The sequence below is a fragment of the Parus major genome, chromosome 2 (assembly GCF_001522545.3).
Source record: "Parus major isolate Abel chromosome 2, Parus_major1.1, whole genome shotgun sequence".
NCBI lineage: Eukaryota > Metazoa > Chordata > Aves > Passeriformes > Paridae > Parus > Parus major.
Genome location: NC_031769.1, coordinates 54401563 through 54420584, shown reverse-complemented (window position 1 = coordinate 54420584; position 19022 = coordinate 54401563). Strand labels below are relative to the sequence as shown.

General features: G+C 38.5%; 1 protein-coding gene across 2 annotated transcripts in view; it reads left to right on the top strand.

Annotated features, from left to right (window-relative positions):
* The window catches only part of ITGA9 (integrin subunit alpha 9), a 213139-nt gene that overhangs the window by 46470 nt on the left and 147647 nt on the right, over nt 1–19022 (top strand). For both annotated transcript variants that reach the window (XM_015619749.3, XM_015619751.3), the window contains exon 15: nt 5311–5471. In XM_015619749.3, the coding sequence (XP_015475235.1) occupies nt 5311–5471 (161 nt within the window). The remainder of the gene's footprint in view (nt 1–5310; nt 5472–19022) is intronic.

Genomic DNA, 19022 nt, shown 5'->3' with positions numbered 1-19022 from the left:
CCTCTGAAAAGCATCTTGAGGAAGGGATGGGCTTCAATGGCTCCTTTGTACAGTTCTGCTATAATGAGCAAAATTTTATATCAGTGTTTGAGGCATGAAACACTGCCTCAAACAATGAACAACTTCAGTCTCTGACATCCACCCTGTGACTCAAACATTATAATAAATGTCTCTCTTCTAGCATTCTTTTTCAGTTTATGGGTTGTCCATGGAGGTCATGAAGAAAGATAATAGAAGAAAAGATAGAAACAGTAGAAGCAATAACATGAGTAATCATACAGCATACAATAATCATTCTCCAATTCTCATTAATTAGTGAATCCCAGGAATCAGTGCTTTTTAATGGGTAGTGGATGTGAGGGATATCACTATATTGTATCTTTTAGGTGTTGGTTCAATATTTTTAAAATTATTTATAGAGTTATACAGTGAGTCTTCATTTTTAAACTCTATAGAGGGGTATCCTCAGCATATGCACATATTAACATGTGTCAATCAGTCAAGTTTTGAGAGAATTCCCAGCTCTTGTAGTATAATTTATTAACTTTGCACCCTAGAATAAAAGTGAATGGATTTTTCAAAGGTGTGTATTCTTCTTGACTGCATTCACATGTAGTTGGAATAATTTTATATGTAATATTCTTAGTCTACCAGATAATTCTATATATTATGAAAACAAGTTTTTATAATACAAAATTGCCACACAAAACATTTTCATACAAAATGTTCTCAAGCAGACATATTTTTACATCAGGGATATGCTGTACTTTCCAGGAGACAGTTGTAATTTAATCTTGCCAGAAAATAGAAACTATGGTTTTATTATTGGTGGGATTAGAAATGAAGTTAATTTCCTTTCAAACTTAGTTGTATTAGCTGAAGTAGCTTTTTTCTTTTGAATTTCAGTGAGTAAATTGCCCTCATCACGTTCTGCACCTACAGCTGAGAAGCATGTGTATTGCAGAATGTACTATAGCCACTACACTGATTAGCATAAATAGAAGAGTTGAGGCAAAGATAAAATATTGTCTTCAGACATATGGCAGGAAATTTAACATACATTGGCTTGAGAGCTGGTAGAAGGCTTTTCTGTATTTTATTCCTGTCGTTTTTGCAGTTCATGACTATCCCTCCAGGTTTGGGAAGGGAGATTCAATAATTTCTTAAATGATACTGAGTTAACGTTTTGTTAAGAATTTTTAGTTCTCTAATTAGTAAATCAGAAAAATTTAGCCAAATCATAATTGTAAACCCCTCTGAGGCATAACTGCAGAGGTTAGTACATGCTTGCATGATTTCAAATATGTATACATTTTTATACTGACTCTCAGGACAAAATTGGTTAAGACAAATTATACATTCATAAGACTTTTGCCACACCATTTTTCAGTAAAAAGAAGTTAGACAAAAATCAAACTTATGTGGAATACTTTAACTAATATTTGATCTCCCAGCAAGCCACTTGCAGTGAAAATACAAACAAACTACAAACATTAATGAACTGTAAATGCAAACAATTACAGTGACACTTTAAATTTCATGGATTTTCATGCAGTTCCATCTCATGTGTTGGTAGGTTCCTATAAAAAGAAAGTGAATGTGCTGCTTGCAGTTTCTCTGCTCCCAAACAGTTTTCCTTGTATTCAATGTAGGGATGTTTGGCATTTCTAGAAAAAAAGAAAAGTAATAAACTTCCCTGGCAAAATACACCAGAATGAAATGAGTTGCTAATTGCATTAACTTTTTTAGGTGAAGTTCTACCTTCTATTCTATGAAGTGCTTGTTGCACCACTTTTATTGTTTCCCTAAGTTTTTCAGTGAGGTCTTCTCCAACTGATTGCATGTTCAGTGGAGGGAGTGAAACTGCTTTAATTGCAGTCTTTGAATTAGGGAATGGTTTTGACATTTGGGTTGCCTTTTTTTTTTTTTTCTTTTTTTTTTCAGGGTTTTAGTAGATTTCTGCTTTTCACCTGGAAGCAGTCAGCCTTATCAGTTTGCTCCTTTAATTCCAGTGATTTTCATTTTGGACATGATTGAATTTGGCAGCAAGCAATGCCACTGCCTAAAACCATTTTTTAATAAGCCATCACCTTTTTACTAATCAATTGTTTCCTATCCTATTTTTTTTTTTCTCACTATGTCTACTCCATGGGTAGAGAAGTGACTGACAAATTAACTAATGAAGGACAACAAAACATTTACCCCTAAAGTTTTCCTACAACCCCCACAGAGGAAGCTGCATGATGAATACCTAAGCCTGCATTAGGGACAAAATGATCCCCACATGGCAGCAGCTGCAGGATTGGCCTCAGGATTAGAATCTGCCAATTTTAGTTCTCCACAACAAACCACAGATTGGTGGGGAGGTTCCCACAAGACAGGAGATGCAGAATTGGTTTCAAAGACTCGAACATGCCAGTTCTGCCTTTTCACAACAGAACACACAAAAATCATAGGGGCATCAGTCCCCACCAAACAGGAGCTTTTGGCTCAAAATCTATTTACCACAATTCCCTCAGAGAAAGATGCATTCAAATTTCTAAGCCTGCAGAAGAAACCACACCCCCTCAAAGGAAGTTCCATCCAAGTGCTAGGAATTCCTATGGAAGGACTCCTAACAATCCTCACAGCTCCTTAAAACAAGTAGTATTTAGATTTCTGAGATTTACTGCAGAGGGAAGTATATGAAATAATATTGTGAAAGGAGACAATGCTCTTGTGAAAGGCACTTTGGGTCAGAGAACGTTAATCCTGCCAACTATGCTGATTAAATGTCAAGATCCGGTTATTAAAATTACTAGAAATGCCTCTGTCCAAATTAAGGTGCAAATGAGACTATATGCCAAAGTCATTACTGTGGGTTTTATGTGATAGTAAATATGAGAGAGAGAAGGAAAGAAAGAAATAAATAGAAAATGAGTGGGGGGAACAGAGAGTGATGGAGACAATAAAGAAAATTATCACCATCTGTGGATTCCAATGATGTTCCATTGATCCTCTCCAGCTGATCTTCTTGGTCCCCCTGAAAAGCATCTTTAGGGAGGGATGGGCTTCAATAGCTCCTCTATACAGTTTTGCTAAAATGAGCAAAATTTGATATCAATGTTTGAGGCATGAACTATTTCAATTTCAGACAACAGTCTAGCTAATTTCCTCTACAGTAATAACAACAATAGTAATAGTGCCAATGTGAGAATTAGGTGAATTTCAGTGGTTATGAAAATGAAGGATTTTGGTCATTTGATTAGAGCTAAGCAGATAGTTATGTTAGAAATTGCTCCAAATTTTCTTCTGTACTCTTCATTTCAGATGTATATTGCTTGTGTGTTGATCCATTTCTAGGGTAGCCCTCATGTCCCTAATACTGTTGCCTGAAAGACTGGCAAGATTTAGTGTAGGATAATAGGTTGTTTGATATTTTCACTAATTTAAACATGTTCATAGGACTGAAGAAACACACCTATTCAAAAATTTTTCAAAATTAGACTCTCATCTTCAAACCTGTATGCAGCTATACTTTGGTGCAGGAGAATTATTTCTGTCTCTCATTTTTCCAGCCTGTTTGGAGGCAGGCATGAGTCAGTGCTTACCCTCAGCGTGCCTCAAAAGCAGATGTGCTGCAGTGATGTGTTGTTCAGTGTATGGAGCAGTGTGGATGGTTCCCTACTTAGACCCAGGGACAACACTATGAGAGGATTCGAAATAAGGTGGGAAGTACTGGGAAAAATAAAGCTTTTTGGAAGAGGATGGAGGGATTGTCCTATACATTCTCATTTGCTAGTGCTTTTTTTTTTTTTTTAATGCTTTCAATGCTTAAGAATTTTCTTTGCAAGCAAAGTTCATGAATCATTTTCTCCTCATAATTACTGGCAGAGACAGCAAAGAAGCACATTCCTTTTCCAATGGCTTTTTGTAATTATTTAGTTAGTTCTTCATTTTTTCCATGTGGTGCCTCCCTCTTACCCCCCTGGCAAATCAGTACTATAGCTAGTAGTTAGGCAAGCACTTACAGATGTCCTTATTCTTGATGAGCATTTTGCCTCCTGCTGTTTGTGTGCTTTGTCATTATCTTAGTGGGTGAGGAAGGGAGGTTCTAAGTGGTTCAGAGTGTGCAATCCATCCTTTAGCACTGCCAGCTGTGATTCATATTATTTTAGCTTGTGGGATACCATAGCCTGATCTTAATCTCTTCTCACTCCCCACTGCTTCAGGGGTGTTTTCAGCCCTATGGGATGACTCTTGCATCATAAGTATGTACATGCTATTTAGGATGAGAATCCATTATAAAATGCCTGCTGCCATTTACTTGGTGCATTTCTTACTGGCTGGAATAGTTCACCTGGTCTGCTGGGTAGTAGCCATCTTGAAGATATGAGCAAAAATTTCTCAGAGGGAACCATTATCAAAACTTTTAGGCATTTAACTTTAGTTATGGAAAATGAATAAATTTTGAATTTGAATTTTTGAAATTTTGAAGAATTGAACCCTTCTTCCGAGCTTGTCAAATTCATGCCAGAGTTTTATTTTCATTGTGTGATGCTGGGTGGGTAGATCATCAGTGGAAAGAGAGAAAACTCACTTAAAGCTGCAGGACAAATGTTTGAAGGCATTATTTGGAAGAGTTAAGTTGCTAGTGAAAACTTGTCTTACGATCTACTGGAGTGAGCAGGAAGAACTTACACTACCAGCAGTGATAAGTTTGGCCTGTTATCTCCCTAGCCCTTCACTGGCCCAGGTTGCTTTTTGGAAGCAAAAAAGTTGTGTGTGGGGAAATATATGATATGAATGCTAAGATTCCTTGCTAAGATGACTGCAAATCAATGAAAACAACTGTCAGGAAGTGCCACATCCTGGTTGACATTTTCATGGTTTGTGCTTTTTTAGAGGGAAAACAGAGTTTGAAGTTGCTGCTGTTGTTTGTGTTGGGTTTTTTGCTTCTTCTGTCAGGAGTAGTTTAAACATCTTTTTTTTCTTTTTTTTTTTTTTTGTAGGGGGTTGTTGTTGGGTTTTTTTTTGTTTTGTTTCATTTTTTGGGTTTTTTTTTGTGTTAAGTGTATGTAGATGTATTACACATTGTTTCCTATGGGAAAGGATGGGCTGGGAGTAATAGTGATACCAAACATGGAAGTATGTTTGTAATTAGATCTGGTTTTCTGTAGCTACATGGAACTTAGTGACTGATTGAGGGCCCTCAAGGGTTGACCTTTCTTCAAGCATAGATGCCCCGGAGGTGACAGGATCCATTGATGGACGGCTGGAAAATAACTTGTTCACTAACATCCTTTGTTTTCTTCTTCCTTTTTAAAACAGGTTTGAATTATAACTTGACTGCTGATGTGGCAAAGAAGGAAAAGAGCCAGCAACCCAGAGTTTATTTTGTGACTTCTGGAGAGGCAGCAGGGCAGATCACAGAAAAGTTACAACTGTCATTCATGCAGGAAAAGTGCGAGCATTACCTAGCATATGTCAAGGTTAGTTCATTCATGTCCTTCCTTACTTTGGCCTTGCTACATTCCACTCTTTTAAAAAAATTATTCAACCAATCACAGTGGTGCTGCTTTGATTTCAGATGTTTGATGTCCTGATAAGTAGAAGTTCAGATCATGATTGGCATGATTTGTCAGTCTGAGCACCTTCAAGACCAGGTGCCAGGAAAATACATTTTTTTTAATGTTTGATCAGGCAGGTGTTTCTTTCTCTCTCTTTCTCTCTCTCGTTCTCCTTTTGCCTTGGTTTGTTGCTACAGGTATTATTCCCAAGGAGACAGCATCTTGTTTTATTAGGAACAGCAGGTTTACTGTTTAGTTTTAAGGCCTGACTGCACAAAAGCCTGGCGACACAATCTGCATGGCAATGGCAGGATAATGTGTAGCCTGCAATGAAGTAATTGGGCTCTTGGATTTGAAAAGCCCTGTGGATTTCATCTGGGCTTGAAAGCAGCAGTGGGATAACTTAATTTCACATGCATCGTGGTCCTAGGGATACAGAGTGTGCTTTCCAGACTGAGACATAGAAAGGGTCTGTTTTCCCTATGACAAGCTCTTCATCTAGAGCTTGCTAGAACTGTAGATATCCTCATTTGGCCGGTGCTGAAGAAATGTCACCCGGGTGCCATTGTTTTCAGAGTAAGCAGAACAATTTTCTTCTATGCTAAAAATGTATAGAATGGATTTTAAAATCACATAGGAAGGATATTTATCTTTTAAACCACATATTGTTGTCTTACAAACACTAATCTTTATCACCAGTCCTTACTGAACGACTTCTTCCCATGGATGAGTGTGACCTAAATTTGGTGGATGACACTTGGCATTGTCTTGTTTTGAGAATACAGTACATCCAGATTTTTCTAAATATATCAACTTTTCCAGAAAACTTTTTTGTACCTAAAAACTGTGAGAATAGGAGATAAATTTTATCTTCTGACTCATCAGTATTTTGTGCATTTTATGCTGTTGAGAGAAAATAAAATAAATAAGGGCACCAAGGAGGAAATGCTGTTCTATTAAATTGCATGGATCTCTGAAGAAACTACATACCTTCCACATTTTTTTGTTTCTGGAACAACCATTGCTTTCTGCTGTGGAAATGCTTGTTAAGTAAAATGTAGGCCTATAAGATTACCTTTACTTAGAAAATGTATCACTGATTTTACTAATCCTGGTCTTTCTCCAATGTTCACATCTGGTTAGACTTCACATTATTGAGTTTGGATCAAAAGGAATCATGTGCCTGTTTTAACCCAATAATGATTTCTTTCACACTAGCTCTTGTAGTTTTTGGATACTGCACAGAATTCATTAAAGACCTACATATGCCCAAGAAACACTTTAAATTATTGTGGTATTTCCATGGAATTTTGGGAATGCAAAGGTAAAAACTGTTGTTCTGGAAAATTCCTGGGAAATTGGATTTTTATAGGCAAGGGAAACATTTAAACATGTTTAAAAATACCAACAATTTACCAACAAAGCAAAATCGCTGGGTAACAAACAAGACTACTTGTTTTCTATGTGATACAAGCAGCCATTTTTCACTATTTGAGGAACAGCAGGAAATCTTGTAAGGGAGAATGCAAAATAGTGAAAGAAGATAATCCCTGTGCTTCTCTGAAAAAGATGGTGTAATCCACAAGACTACATGACATTAGAAGCATCGAAGAGAGCCCTGCACACTCTGAAGGAGTGGAAATGGGTCATGATTACTGATATTCTTAAGTAATAGCTAGTAAAAAAAATCCCCTGAAAAACAAACAAAAAGAACCCTCCACAAATTCAAACTGGAGTTCTCCTTTATTGCATGTATTTGTGATGGAATGGGTGACTAAAAATATGTGGGCTTAAAATATACAAATATTTGATTTAGGCTTCCCTTTTTCCTTTTATTTACTGTATGTCTGATGAATTCTCCTGCATGGCAAATTGAGTTGTTTGTGGTTGCATTCTTAATACATTCTTTTCATTATTATTTATGTCACTGGTCGCAAAGGGGTCCATGTGGCGTAAGGATGTCAATTCTGGACTGCTTGTAATGAAGGATAGAGGAGCTGTTTGGACTTCGTGTGACCTCATGTGCTAACTTGACAAACTCTGCTAGGTACACAAGGTCCCCAGTCCAATGGAGCACAGCAGAACACTGTGGGTTGAATTATTTAAATGAAAGCTTTTTCCAGGCCTTGCTGGATGATATTATCTTATCAACATGCAATTCTAGTATCCTGGAGGCACAAAATGGAAGGACTGAGAAAAAACATTTCAAAAACAGATCTCTACAAGCTGCCTGCAATTTTTGATAGATATGATCTCAAGAAACCCCAGCAAAACTGAGCACTAAAAGAATTGCAGTCTGCAAATAAACTGACATTTAATTGTTTTGCAATTGATAAGTGTCCATGTTTTGAGCATGACTCATTTCCTACTTGTGAGTCCCTTTTAGGACAGTAGCTACTTTTCTTATTACTGCTAATGAGTTTGACTATTAAAGTCTGTATTTCTTCGTATCTGTGTGACTGAGTGGATCTCAGAAGGTTTGTAGGATACATGTAGCTAGGATCTTCATCTTGTTCAGCACAGACTATCAAATTACAGCTCAAGTTGCTGGAGCTGTGGTGGTTCATGAGAAAACATGGTTTTCTGGTTGAGAACAGAGAATTAAATTTGAAACACTTTGGGACTTCAAAATGCATTATATTTGGTTTTGTAGTGGGCATAGAGTTGTAGAGGGGTGATGTGGTTTTATGACTTTTATAGTTTTGTTTAAAATTGCCTGTCCTCACTGGAACCTTTTTGATGATTACTAGTTAAGAAACTTTCTTTGGTATACATGGGTAATAAAACCAGTACTGACAGAACCTCAGGTGTTGTCTCCAAAAGCTGTATTGTTTTAATTTAAACAACTTTTGAAGGTTTGATACATTGAGTATAACATGGCTGTTAGCTGACAAGTTTGGGAGCACCCCAGGCTTTCTCATGTCAATGCATAGCTGTTCCCTTGTGTCTCTTAGGAGGTGATTCACTGCTGGACCATTCTTCTTCCAGCTCTCTGGGGAGAATGGTGCTGCCATTAAAGATCTCTCCTTCAATGGTGATAAAACTAAGAGGAGATGAGTACTTTGTGTGACAACTGTCTGTCAGTTTTGCTGGGGTACACAGATGCAAAATTTTAATCTGATTAGTTTTTTTTCCTTTATTTTATAGAAGGATTTGGGTTTATTTTGGTATAAGGAATGGTGGAAAAATGGAATGTGGTATTTAGAGGAAAAAAAGCATAATTTGCAGAAAGGACTACAATCGGAGAATTCTAAGAAAACAAATGGATTTGGAGTCTTTAGAAGTGTCTCTTTAATATCTGGGCCTGCAGCTGAAATGTAGAATTTTCTCATGACAACTCATTTGATAGTCTTCAGAACACTGGGGAAATGGGCTTAAGAGGTGCTGTGATCAAGGCAGTGACTCTGAGGAACCATTGTTTCCCTTTCCTGATAACTGCCCTGGTTGTTTCCTGGTTAGGTGGGCTTTCCTGATATTTAGCATAGATTTATCAGTGTATAGGATGAGAATTTTACAGCGATACCAAAGCACATTGTGCCTGCAGATTTATGCAGGATCAAAACACATCTTCTTTGATTTATCACAGAAGTGTAATAGTGATCATGTTCAAAGCCCCTCGAAGAATTCCTGCATTTGTTAAAGAAGCACCATCTGGTTTCTTACCCCACTGTAGGCCAGACAGCTGGGCTGCCTATTGCTACCAGTCACAGTTGTCTGTGTGCAGAGTGGATGCTCTAATAGCTGCAGACACCATCAGCAGTGCTGGCACATGATTAAACTAGACACTGTGTTGATATTTTCCAGGGATCTTTTTCTTGGTTAGTTTCATGTAAGTCATAATATTAATTCTTAATGGATCCAGACATAGCTTATGGGAAGGATGGGGCTGAGAAGTAACAGCCTTTACATAAAGTTGTGTAAGTGAAGAGCTAGTGTATATACAGATAGGTTTGAAAAAAACCCCGACTTTTCAACAGAAAGGCACAATTGTGCTTTATTCATTGCTGAGTTTTGTAGCCAAAAATTTATGTTTTTGTGTGTGTATTTCTGGTCTTTGTCTGCTGTGAATCACTTACTTTTAAAGATACTCTAGGCTTCTGACCTCACACAAACTTCATCGCTAGTGCTAACCTATTTCAGTCAAGGTCCGTGGTCATGGATGTTTCTCCCTCTGTAGCTGTTTGATCTCATCTGAAAGTGTTGCATATATTGAAGTCTTTTCTTTTTGATTCATAGTACTTTAGCTTTTTTCTAGAGATTGGGTAACAAAGCATTTGATCTCAGTCATGAGATGTAGAGATGGTGTCACCTTGATCATATGCTTTTTACTGTCTGCCTGTCAATTAATGTCTCTATGTAAAGGTTTGGCTGGTAGTATTACAGGATAGAGATAACACTTGAAGCAGAGACTGCTTTTCCAGCAACAACAACAATGAAAACTTGGTCATGATTATCTAGAATTTCACAGGGTTTGGATCACTTGGCAGACAAAGGGAATGCTGAACTGCTTCAGCCTGTAGTAGAAAGTTTATCATTACGGCAGGACTAAAGCTGCTGTGTAGTTTTACTACACAGAATGATGACTGTGGTGAGATTCAGCACTAAGACCAAGAGCAGAGTTGATGCCTTTGGGTTTTTCCTTTTGCTTGTTTTATGTAATTTTATTTCACCCTTTTGTGGAGCCAGCTGGAGAAACTGTTAGGCCCAGCCAGATGCAGTCATAACATGTGTGCAGCCTTAAAAGGCCGTGGGATAGGTGGGGTCATCATGAAGCACAGATAGGGGTTTATTTACAAGAAGCATGCTTTCCAGAACAGTTCTGTTTTCCAAAACTGTACAAAGTCCACTGATAATCTATTAGGACAGCCTGCCTCCCCTCCAGCAGAGCAAAATTAATGTGTTTTAATACATAAATACAAATAAAAATAAGTAAGTAGTATTTTCTTCTGCCTTATTCTGTAAAGTGATCAATCATCTCTTTTTGGATAAATTCTGTCTGGCACTGAATAGAGCTTATGTCTCACCTTGAAAAATAAGCCAGGGAGAAGAGAAGCTGCATTTTTTCCTGCAGAGCTCATATGGGCAAAGGAAGAACAGTGGTCAGCTGCATAACTCTTTTCATCACCTCTTAAGTAAATGGATTTAGGAGTACAAAAAGGAGTATTAGGAGTCAGTGACATCTTTGAGCTGAGCATTAACTGTATCAAGATTTAAATACTGTTAGTGATCATGGAGTTACTTTTGGCTTTTTCAAAGGTTTTTACAAGGTTCACCAAGAACAAGGAAGATTATCTTTCAGGTGTCAGTTTATAGTCCAGTTAAAAACTATCCTGTACAATATAACCAAAATCAAGCTGCCAAATATACCTCCTTTCATGGGGGGGACCCATACTGCAAGTAGTTAAGTGCTGTGAGATCTGTAAGATGCTGTGAGATCTAGTGCAGCTAAGTGGGAAAGCAAGTTGTAACAGGTACTGTACTGTTAACTGTGAGCTTTTTACGGGACAGTGTAGCTAGAGAGCTGTGTGGTAGTGCAAAGATGCTTGTGTTGTCTTCAAGCCATTGGAGGTTTTCAGCTGTGAGCTGAAGGTAGAGTTTGTGTCCAGAAATCCTCCTCTGCCCATCCTCACAGGTTATAAAAACAATTTCTTTTTTTTTTTTCCCTCTTCTCACATTGCTAGGTGATATAATTGGGTGAGCGACTATCTCCTTCTTTGCAGTTGGAGAGTGCCTTTGAATGTTTTCTGCTCTGTACAGAGCTTATCTATCATAAAATCTTTGAAAAAGATTTGAAAAAATTGGTCCAATTTAAAGTCTTAACAAGGTAATTGATTTTATTGAAGTTCACTGTTGCTCTTTGACTTTTGCAATTATGTATGAAAAAGGTCAAATATGTTGTTTATGGCCCAGGCGGAAATCTGGTTGCTATGGTGAAGTAGCTGTCAAGGTGCCTGGCTAATCTTATTTATGAATCCAGCTAGAGATTTTGTAGTCCCCAAATGAAATAAATGGCATTTTGAATGAGGCTCAGTTAGTAGACTTACAGCACAGTAGCTGGTTAAATTCTGCTTTGCCTCCATTTTTTAAACTGTAGAGTACCCTGCTAAAACCTAAAAAGGTGCAAATCTTTAATCTTGAGCCCTTTGATGAACTTGTCCCATTGATATGTTCTGTAATGGCAAAGAAACATGATTTATTTTTCAAGCAGAGTATCTCAAAAAAGCATGTTTCTCAAGTTTTGGCAGAGTTGAGAATTATTTTTACTGCATGCAGACTCTTAGTGAAGCATGGCACTTCACTGCTGCTTTTAGATATTCAGTTGCAGACATATGCCTGGCTTTGCTGTCTGCCCACTGATGTATTTCTGTCTGATATTGTAGCTTCTCAAAAAGAGATTTCATTTGCAGATAAAAGCTTTTGGAGACTCAGGAGAGGCAGACTTAGGGTGGAGGTTAGTCAGAGGGCTGGAGCACCCGTCCTACAAAGAAAGACTGAAAGGTTGGGTTTGTTCAGCCTGCAGAAGAGATGGCTCCAAGGAGACCTCATTGCAGCCTTCCAGGACTTGAAGAGGATTTAAAAAAAGAGTGACTTTTTTTTTTTTTTTTTTTTTAAACTAATAGACAGTAGGTTTTGATTAGAGGTTAGGAAGATCCTTATTCAGAGGGTGGTAATGTACTAGAACAGGTTGGCCAGAGGACAGAGAACACTTCCTGTCCCTGGAAGTGTTCAAGGCCAAGATGGATGGGGCCCTGAACAACCTGGTCTAGTGAAAGGTGTCCCTGCCTGTGAGATATCTGGGGGTGTAATTAGATATCCTTAAGGTTCCTTCCATCCCAAGCCTTTCCGTGGTTCTTTGATACCAGAGTCCATAGTTTTGTGAGGCACTTCATGGGACTTTTATCTGAAAGAAGTAATTGCATTTTCCAGTGATGGCACTTTAGGAGGTGAATGGCCAAACAGAGATAAAAGCTAGCTTTGTGCTAGGGAAAAAATAATTTTAAAAGGCAGGCAATGATGGATAGGAATATTTTTGCTTTCTCTGGCACTCCTGGTTAACTGAAGAGTTTTTCTCAGGTGGAAAAAAGCAGCAGAGAAGGCAACACTACTGTTTTTGAAACTTTCTAACATGTTTTTTGTAGAGTTACATAAACTAAATACATGATGGCAAATTGTACTGTAAAAGTTTATTATTTGCTTCTTTGGGACAAATTGACATTTAAGGGGAATACACTTAAGGGGAATACACTTAAGGGTAGAATTTTGCTGCAGAACTGCAGTAGAGAACAGCTTGTTTATCTTAGTGGTTTTCCTGTTTAAAACACATGGAAGAATATCAGAATGTGCTCTGATCTCTAACATACACACACAAACACACAAGCACACACAAGCACACACACACACACACACACACACACACACACAGACGCACAGAGTCAATCACCTTATCCTGTCCAAACTGGGAAGTGCCTAAAATTATTATCCTTTCATTTTGCTACCTTTAGGAAGGAATGACCATGGCATTTCATCAGGAAACACTGAAAGGAAATTCCAATAGAAAACTCTCTAGGCTAAAGAAAAAACAATTAATTTTGCTGGCTATGGCTTCTGGGTATGTTCCAAACCTATAACCTCCTCTTAGTCAGAACATAATCTTCCTGGGAGACTCTTACATGAACTGTGTTTAGTTTGGGTGGCAACACATAATGCTAACCCAGTACCCTAGTTTCTAAAGCAAAAAGTGTTTGTCAGTATGTTTGAAGAAATGTGAGGGTGATATGTAGCAGCACAGATCTGCTTTAGCACAAAATGCTTTTTCTCCCTTTCTCTCATAAGGACATACTAACTACATAACTGCAGGTGTGGAGCTGAATTAATCTTGAACTCCTAGGGTGCAGACATTGAGGAAAGGTGCATACTCTGTCATACAGCCTCACATACCCACCAGCACTTACATAAGCAACAGGGTAGTTACAGTTGGTATGGTTGTGCTGGGGATTGAAAATTAAATCCCTAGTCATAGACTCCTAGTTTGTTATTTTTATTTATCAATTCACCTTATAGAGCTCTGTAAAATCTCTCCTGGAATCCTAGTTACTTTAGGGAATGTTTAGTCTTTCGTATTAATACTACAGTAATGTGTAGTATTTTGTCCTGAATTAGCTGTTTTCCAGAGATTTGAAATGGATATTTATCCAGGAATTCAAATTATTTTCCCCTTGCCCACAGTATCTTTGACCTGCTGGCATATGCTTAAGTTTGTTTCCTGACCTCTTACTAGATGCTCTTATGGGTTTGCTCCGTTAGGCAATTAGATTGTTATGATATTACAATGGCTTTTTCTCCCAAATATTTGTCACCAACTGACCACTATGCTTGCTTTCAGTGGTCACTTTGGTTTGAAAAAAATGGTCATAATTGAAAAAAGTTTACTTATGAAGGCTATCTTCAAAGCAGTGAAGTAGTCAAATTCTAAGAATATGTACAATCTTGATTTGAGGGTTTATTGCATCCACTGGTATCCTCTGACTGGCTCAGTGTAATATGCAATTTGTTTTCATCTTGTGTTAACATTTGTATTGCTGCATATGAATTCCTCAGCTTCAAAAGAGCAATCTTCAGAAGGAATTATTGTAAAAACTGCGTAGAACATATTCAATCAATTGCTTGAGATTTATCTGATAAAATTCCACTAAGAACGTAATGTAGTGACTTCAGCATTGCAAAGAAAGTTTCACCAGAGGCTCTTCTAGTCTGTCTTTATTGCCAAGTTATTGACCATATTTTCTGCCTAAGTTGCATGTGTTGGTGTTCGTGATTTCTCATATGTAATACAGGATGTTTCTTGTAAAAAAGTCATCCTTGAAAGTATTTGTGAACATTTATCTCCTTTATGAAAAACTGAAGAATACGTAACAGTGAGTGATTTTTGTATGTTTTTATGCAAGTTAGTTTATTTCCATCTTGTTGTCCTAGTTATTTTTAATCTCCATTTATGAATGGGCTTTAATACCCTGGATATGTTTTACTCTGTATTATCTGAACCTGTGCAATACCAAAAGGGTAGGACTGGGTGATAGCCTGACTAACAACAAAATACAGCAGAAAGGGAGAGAATCCTGTAGTAGTTTATATTATCCCCCTTTTTAAAAGTTTTATTCTGTTCTATTCTATTCTTTTTGGTGTGGGAGAAGGCCTGGGTCTAGTATTAAATTGTAGACTGAAATGTGAAAAGTTAGTGGTAAGTCTAAGGGAATCTAATGTAAGAATAAAGTAAATTTACTTCTTCGTTCTTAGATGATAAAATTAGTTGAAAATACAACAAATAAACTTGTCATGACTTGATAACTTTCATCCTATTAGCAGACTTACAGCTGCTCATTTGGCATTATTGACTAAAGGGGAGCAGATATTAATAACTTTAGTGAGAAGAAAAGAGAGTAAAAATAGGAACGGGTAACAAAGAATGTAAGTTGAAACAGATTGTTATAAATTTATACCTTATTTTGCATGTTTCTGACCTGTTAGAATCTAGAGAGTAGCAAGTGAAATGTACCATTAGCCATAGAAAGCAGTTTTAGTAAAGACAAAATGTATAGGGACAATGGTCTGATAAAAAGGCTTTAAAATTCCTGTCATTTAAGAGACTAAGCTCTATAGCTTGGCTTGCAAATCTGGCTTGTGTGCTCAATGAGCTAGAAATTATGCCAAAATTGAAAAGCTAGGAACTTTGTCATGTTAAGGAAAGTTTCCTCTCTGTCCATCCAGGGGCCACTGGCAGTTACATTCCCACTACTCCAGACTTCTGCTGCTGCATCCAAAGCTCCCTTGTAGTGGGGTGGCCCTGCTTGACTCCCCACACACACACCACTCTCATGCAATCAGACAGGTTTCCCTCCCAGTGTTTACAGAAGGTATCCCGTAGCTGAGTCTCAGATGTCTGGTTCTTTTAAGTAATTTAATCATGGTGCAGCAACATGATAACAGCTCAAGCTGGGTGCCTGGGTGTGGGGGACGGGACCCTGAACAAAGGAATTGTGGGGTTTTGTACCATTACAGTCTGTATACCAGGTCCTCATGTGCTTTTCACACCCCTTACACTTGCCTTATGGTCCAGTGGTGATATTTTGTCTGAGGCCTTGTTGTTTATTGGGTACCCCTCCATGGCCAGCACTGCAGTGCTGTGGCAAAGGGTCCTTACAAAGGGCCACTGCCAGTTCATGGCCTCTTGGCTGGGATTTCAGCAGTTTCCCCCCACCCAGGACACAACTGAAGCTACCTCAAGGTACTTCTCAACAGTAAAGCACCCTAAATGTTTTTAGGAAGTCTTTAGTCCTTATATAGTATATATAAAAAAATGTGCCAAGTGTTCCTGCAAGTGCAGAAGCACCAACAGAGTTGGGGTGGCATGACCTGGAAGCTGATTTTTTGCTCTTTGAGTTCTGCAATGTCTTTTAGGTACAAAGTAAAAAATTGTGAAGAGGAACCCTTTTTGTTATTGTTTACTCATAAGGATTTTGTTCACAGAAAATGTGGTTACATGCAACTGTAATAGCTCTTAACTACCTTTAAATCAGTAAGTGGATCACTGAGTGGATTGGAATAATTCTGTCAGGTATATGCCACCAGGAGAAACCATTGCTATGTACCCTAATAAAGAATAAACTCTGTCAAATTCATACCAGTTTTTTTTATGAGAAAGTATTAACCCTAGAGAGTTAATTAAGAGAGTAAGTTCAATTCTCATTTATGGTGCATGACCCTCCAGGACAGAAGCAGTTTGCCCAGGAAAGGCTGTTGGTTTGTCCCCATTCATGAGCTCTGCAATTCACAGTGAAGGGAAGGCTTGAACTCTCCAACTGTAATTTGCAGACCACAACCTCCCTGTGACATGGATACGTCAGTGGGCACCAACCCATCCAGTGCCTGCTTGCAGGAAGGAGTTGGAGGAAGTGGTTTCCATTTTCTTGTAGTGCCTGTGTGATTGTTTCCATGAAACTGTCCCTCTTTGCTCTCAGATTGCAGCAGCAAAATTCATAAGTTGAATTTGAGAAGCTGAGCCCTGGAGGGACAGCCAGGTTTGAGGGCCTGAACCAGAGTCTGTTCTGTGACAATACAAAACCTGCAACCCAACCCTGTCAATAGAAATTGATGGCAAAAACTAATGCAGGCTTCAGTAAGGGATGAGGATCTTGCCTGGGGATCCTACTCACTTAAGAAAGCATTTTCAAAGCCTCTCCTGAATCCACTAAGTATTTCTGGCATGGGGGAATGGATAAGTGTTTAACCCAATTGGGATAGTGCTTCTACCAGGTATTTTCATTCATTCAGCAGATATTTTCATTCCTGCTGAATGCACTGGTGCAGGGTGTGCTCTCTGTATCTCTGCTTGTATTTTGCATACATACATATGCAGTCAGTTCTTCAAAATGCCTCCTTGAAATGGAGATACTGCATACAAATGTGCTGTGACACTGGTTTTAATTTGCCCCTTCTAAAGAACTTGGACAAATGCCAGAATTTATTTAAAATATTTTTATATTTTGTATAAGCAACATAAATATTTGTGATGGTTCTTTTTTCTTTCCTTAGTGCTTTGAAAATTTCTTAATTTTATCCTGCATTTTTGCTGTTGATCTTTTTTGACCTTATCTCTCTCTCTCTCTCCCCCTCCTTCCCCTTCTTTTGTAACAAAATGATCTAATGCCCTATGTTGGTTGAATGCTGTTGGGTTCAACACAAAGTTGCTTGCTTCAGGGAACGAGCAGAATATCTTTACAGGGCTTCTGTGTACATCTTCTGCCTACCAAGACGGCTATCTGAAAATCTAATGTTTCTGACTTCATAATCTGTGTTTCTTATTTTGGTGTTAGTGCTGTCTTTTTTGTCTTTAAAAGAATACTCCTGAGTGTGGCTCTGGAAAGCTGCATGGTATGCAGCCAGTTTAACTCTTAATACTTATGTATTATTACTGTTAGTCTCTTCTAAGTATTTACCTTATTCCTGTCCCAAAATCTTTTTTTGCAGTAATTCTTGTATTGTCAGCCTTGAAAATCTTGCAAAGGTAATAAAGGTAAAGTGCTGCTTAATAAGGTTCTGTAGGTCTCCTGTTATTGCTTTTCTGACTATCAGTACTGCTTGGGAGCTGCTGCTCCCACATATGCACAGAAACAACCACAGTTCATCTTTGACTTCATCCAAAAAGTCAGTGGGATTATTGAAGTGCAACAACTCAATCTACTTTTCATGTCAGTATTTCCTAAGACCTAATTGTCTCTTTAGTGAGTGATTGCATCAGTCCAGGATTTTGGATTGTGAGCTGTTGTGATCAGGAACCATCTCTGGTACAATCCTTTGTGGAAAGGAGTGCTTTATATAAACCACAGCAGTGCTCATGGCTTAGAAACAGCCAGAGGGATAGTCACCATGATGGATGAGGAAATTGTAAGGCTTGTATATTTGAAGGGTCATTTCCTTAAATTAGACATTTCCAGTATAATCCAAAAGAGTATATAAGCTGTCTAAATCTTTTGAGAAAGCAAAGTTTAGAGTGGACATCCTAGGAGAGGTTTTCCTCTCTTGTACCTCAGAGTTCTGGCTTGTCTGCAGGTGCATTGTAGGAGTGTTTTTGAGACTATATGTAGGTACTGTTGTCCTATTAGTTCTAGTGAGAGCCAGAAAAAAAAGTCATCAGTAATTCATATCTTATTCAGAAAAAGAAAAATCCAACACTTGAAAAGGCTTATATAAATGTATATGTGCTATATTTTGATATAGTTGTAGTCTTTGCCATTTGAGCAATGCTGCGTTCTGAGGTAGCTGAGAAGCAGGAAATTAAATAAGCAGGTGTGACCAGGCCTTTACTCCTTGCATGTGATAATCTGTCTGAACTGCTCCTGCTCTGCCAGTTTGGGAATTGTTGAGGACAGTCCAAGGAAGGAGAAGTCACTGATGCAGTTCTTGCATCTATCTTTCCTACTTATCTCAAATAGATCTGTTTCAAGCTTAGGTTTTTTAAACACAATTAAAAGGGGTCCTTACCTATTCATTATTTTTGCCAGTGTCATGGTCAGTTCATCACTTGAGGTTTCTTCTGCTTGGCTCAGGGAGGCAAGTCATTCCCCTGCTATGCTATTGGGGTCCCATGGGAGACAGTTCTCTGTGAACTTCTCCAATGTGGTTCCAATCTCATGAGCAGCAGTCCTGCCAAAACTGCTGCAACGTGAGCTCTTCCCACGGGGAACAAACAGTCCTCCCAAAACAGCCACTGAGTGGGTTGCTCTTCCATGAGGCAATCCTCCAAGGACAGGCTGCTCCAGCCTGGAAGCAGGGACCCCCTGTCTCTCTCCACTGGGTCTCCCACTGGATCACAGCCTCCTCCAGGCATCCACCTGCTCCAGCATGAGCACCTCCCCCATGGGCTGTGGGTGGATCTCTGCATCCCCCGTGGATCCCCATGGGCTGCAGGGGCACAGC